At 53.0% G+C, this 2,715-nt stretch overlaps 1 protein-coding gene across 1 annotated transcript in view; it reads left to right on the forward strand.

Moving 5' to 3' along the window:
• The first annotated feature begins 774 nt into the window (after nucleotides 1-774).
• Crybb3 (crystallin beta B3) overlaps nucleotides 775-2,715 on the forward strand; it is a 4,816-nt gene continuing 2,875 nt past the window's right edge. The window contains exons 1-3 of the mRNA XM_057765828.1: nucleotides 775-849; nucleotides 1,336-1,454; nucleotides 2,664-2,715. The exon at nucleotides 2,664-2,715 is cut by the window's right edge and continues 81 nt beyond it. Of these exons, the coding sequence (XP_057621811.1) occupies nucleotides 775-849; nucleotides 1,336-1,454; nucleotides 2,664-2,715 (246 nt within the window). The remainder of the gene's footprint in view (nucleotides 850-1,335; nucleotides 1,455-2,663) is intronic.

Consider the following 2,715-nt stretch of genomic DNA (forward strand, 5'->3'; position numbering starts at 1 on the left):
CAAAGCTGCTGGGCACGATGGACCTCACGCCACTGTGCCAGGACAGGTCATAAGGGAGACAAAGGTGAGGGACAGGAGTATGTGCAGGGTAGTATATGTGTGCATGTCTGTACACCCATGATGGTGTCTACAAAACCTGGGTTTCATGTCTCTGTACCCATAGGCTAAGAGAGACTTGTCAGGTTTCACTATGAAAGTGCCTGGAACACAGCAAGCACGCAATAAGATTGTGGCGTGGGTAGCCATCTTTATTTTCTAGGATGGTTTCACAGACCTAGCCTGTTTCACAGCTGCTTGGTCTGTCTGTCTGTCTGTCTGTCTGTCTGTCTGTCTGTCTGTCTGTTTCTCCTGCCTGCTGTGGTCTGCTCTTCACGCTGGCTGTGGTGTCCAGTCTTGGGCAATGAGGCCTCAGAGAGCCCATGGAGATACCAAGCCCTGTGAAGGGGGCATTTGGGGCGGGGGTGTGTGTGTGCCGATCCAATTCGAGTCCTTTCTTCCTTGTGGCCTCAGTAAAGTGGTCTTGATTTTCTGAGCTTCTGAGACTCCCCAATCCCACTAATTGGCTCAGATGAATGGCCCAAAGCAGGTACCTAGGGGGTGTATGTTGAATGACTGAATAATTGTAGATCTTGATTCGTGGTCATGAGATGTGGGCAGCAAAGGCCTCACTACGGTTTGGTTCCAGCCACATTTGATGGGACTGTTACTGTTACTGCTGTGTGGAGCCTGTGACCCTGTTCCCTTCCAGCGTGAGGCAGAAGCGTTCCTGGAGGCATGGCAGAGCCACACAGTGCACCAGAGCAGGCTGCAGCTGGCAAGAGCCATGGAGGCCTTGGGGGCAGCTACAAGGTACAGGGGTCTTCACAGAACCTCGAACCCAGGACTGAGGACAGCAGCTGACTCAGTGGAGCACAGGGCCACCAGGAATCAAGGAATGTAGCTTCTTTTCTGTATGACTTTGCTGGCGTTTCTTGATGTCTCTGGGCGTTGACATCTTTAAAATGGAAGTCATGTCCCCAGTCCCAGAATTGTCATGGGATAACACAGGTGGCAGAAGCATGGGCTGGAAGAAGCATGGGCAGTGTAACATAGCTGATCTGTCCCTTCTAAAACATGCTGAGGCCTTAGAGGGGACATCTGAGGTGGATGTCTTGGTGATTTTAAACAGGGCCTGTGGCATTGTTGTAATTTCCCACTCTGGCCCCCAGGGGGCGGTGCAGATCTGTGTGACTCACCTGGGAGAGGGGGAAGCAGGTGGGGCCTCCCTGCTGTTCTAAGAGAGCTCAAGGCCCTTGGAGCCCACCAGGGGCGAGCCTTTCGTCTTCGTTCTTCCAGGTGACTGTGTATGAGTTGGAGAACTTCCAGGGCAAGCGATGTGAGCTCTCGGCCGAGTGTCCCAACCTCACTGACAGCCTGCTGGAGAAGGTGGGCTCTATCCAAGTGGAGTCTGGACCGTGAGTACCTGGGCAGTGCCCACTGCCCCAACCTCCTGCAACTGGAGGCCTCAGATCTGCCCTGGGCCCTTGTACAGCTCCCCGCCCTTCTTTGCCTCAGTTTCCCCATCCATAAAATGACAGACTCGGGGCTTTAGATTCCTGTGGTGGAAGGCAGGAACAGGAAGGAGGCCAGCGGGGGCCATATTCCGAGGTGAAAGACCAAGTGAACACCAACTGTTCACAGAGCTCGCAGAGATCCCCCTCCTCTGCCTCCTGAGTACGGGGATAAAGGCGTGCGCTGCAACCGCCTCATGAAAGTTCTTTAAAAACTAAAAAACAATAAAGTCATGTAAGAAGAAATGATACCATTAAATAGCCTTGGGAATTAAGACCCTGTGAAGTTTCCTGTGAGTAATATCATGAATCCTCATCCTATGAGAGCCACACCCCTTTCTGTAACTGGCATCGCAGAGGAATCGGAGGCCAGAAAACCAGGTGTCTGGAGCCCGCCCCCAAGGCAAGCCGGCCCCGCTGCACTCACTGAGTTCTGGCCTGCAGGTTGAGTCCAATGCTGAGACTGTTTGTGATCTCAGGCAGCATGTCTGCAGCTGTGTCTCCTCATCTGAGGACAGAGACGTGGACACAGACAGTACATACAAAGTACAGAGGGGCAGGGAGGAGGAAGGAAAGAGGAGGGTGACAGGGAGAAGGGGAGGAGGAAGCATGACAGCAGGACTAACCCACAAGTGTATTTTTAAAATTCTGTTTAATTTTATATATGAGTGTTTTGCCTGCATGTCTCTGTACATATACATGCAGTACTTCTGGTGGCCAGAAGAGGTCACTGGATCTCCAGAACTGGAGTTCAGAGGCTTCTGTGCAGTCATGTGGGTGCTGGGAGTTGAACCCACGTCCTCTGTAACAGCAGCCAGTGCTCTTGACAGTCCCTCAGTCATGGAACTCTTCCTCATCCTATGACAGGCAGGCACTGTTGGGGGCTTTACCAAGCCCCAGGCCCCCAACTTAGCTGCACACAATTCTCAGGATGTCTAGGATAGGTTTCGGCCCAGGGCATCAGTCCCAAGCAAGTTCCTGCAGGTCCCCTAACAGCAGGCACAAGGGTCTGTACTCGGTTAGTTGTGGAATGTCTCTCCTCCCTGTTCTTTTCCCTACATGTGGGTCCCTGCTCAGCCACACCAGCAGTGACCCTGCTCCTTTCTCCCTCAGGTGGTTGGCGTTCGAGCGCAGGGCCTTCCGTGGGGAACAGTTTGTTCTGGAG

The sequence above is a fragment of the Chionomys nivalis genome, chromosome 3, assembly GCF_950005125.1.
Source record: "Chionomys nivalis chromosome 3, mChiNiv1.1, whole genome shotgun sequence".
NCBI lineage: Eukaryota > Metazoa > Chordata > Mammalia > Rodentia > Cricetidae > Chionomys > Chionomys nivalis.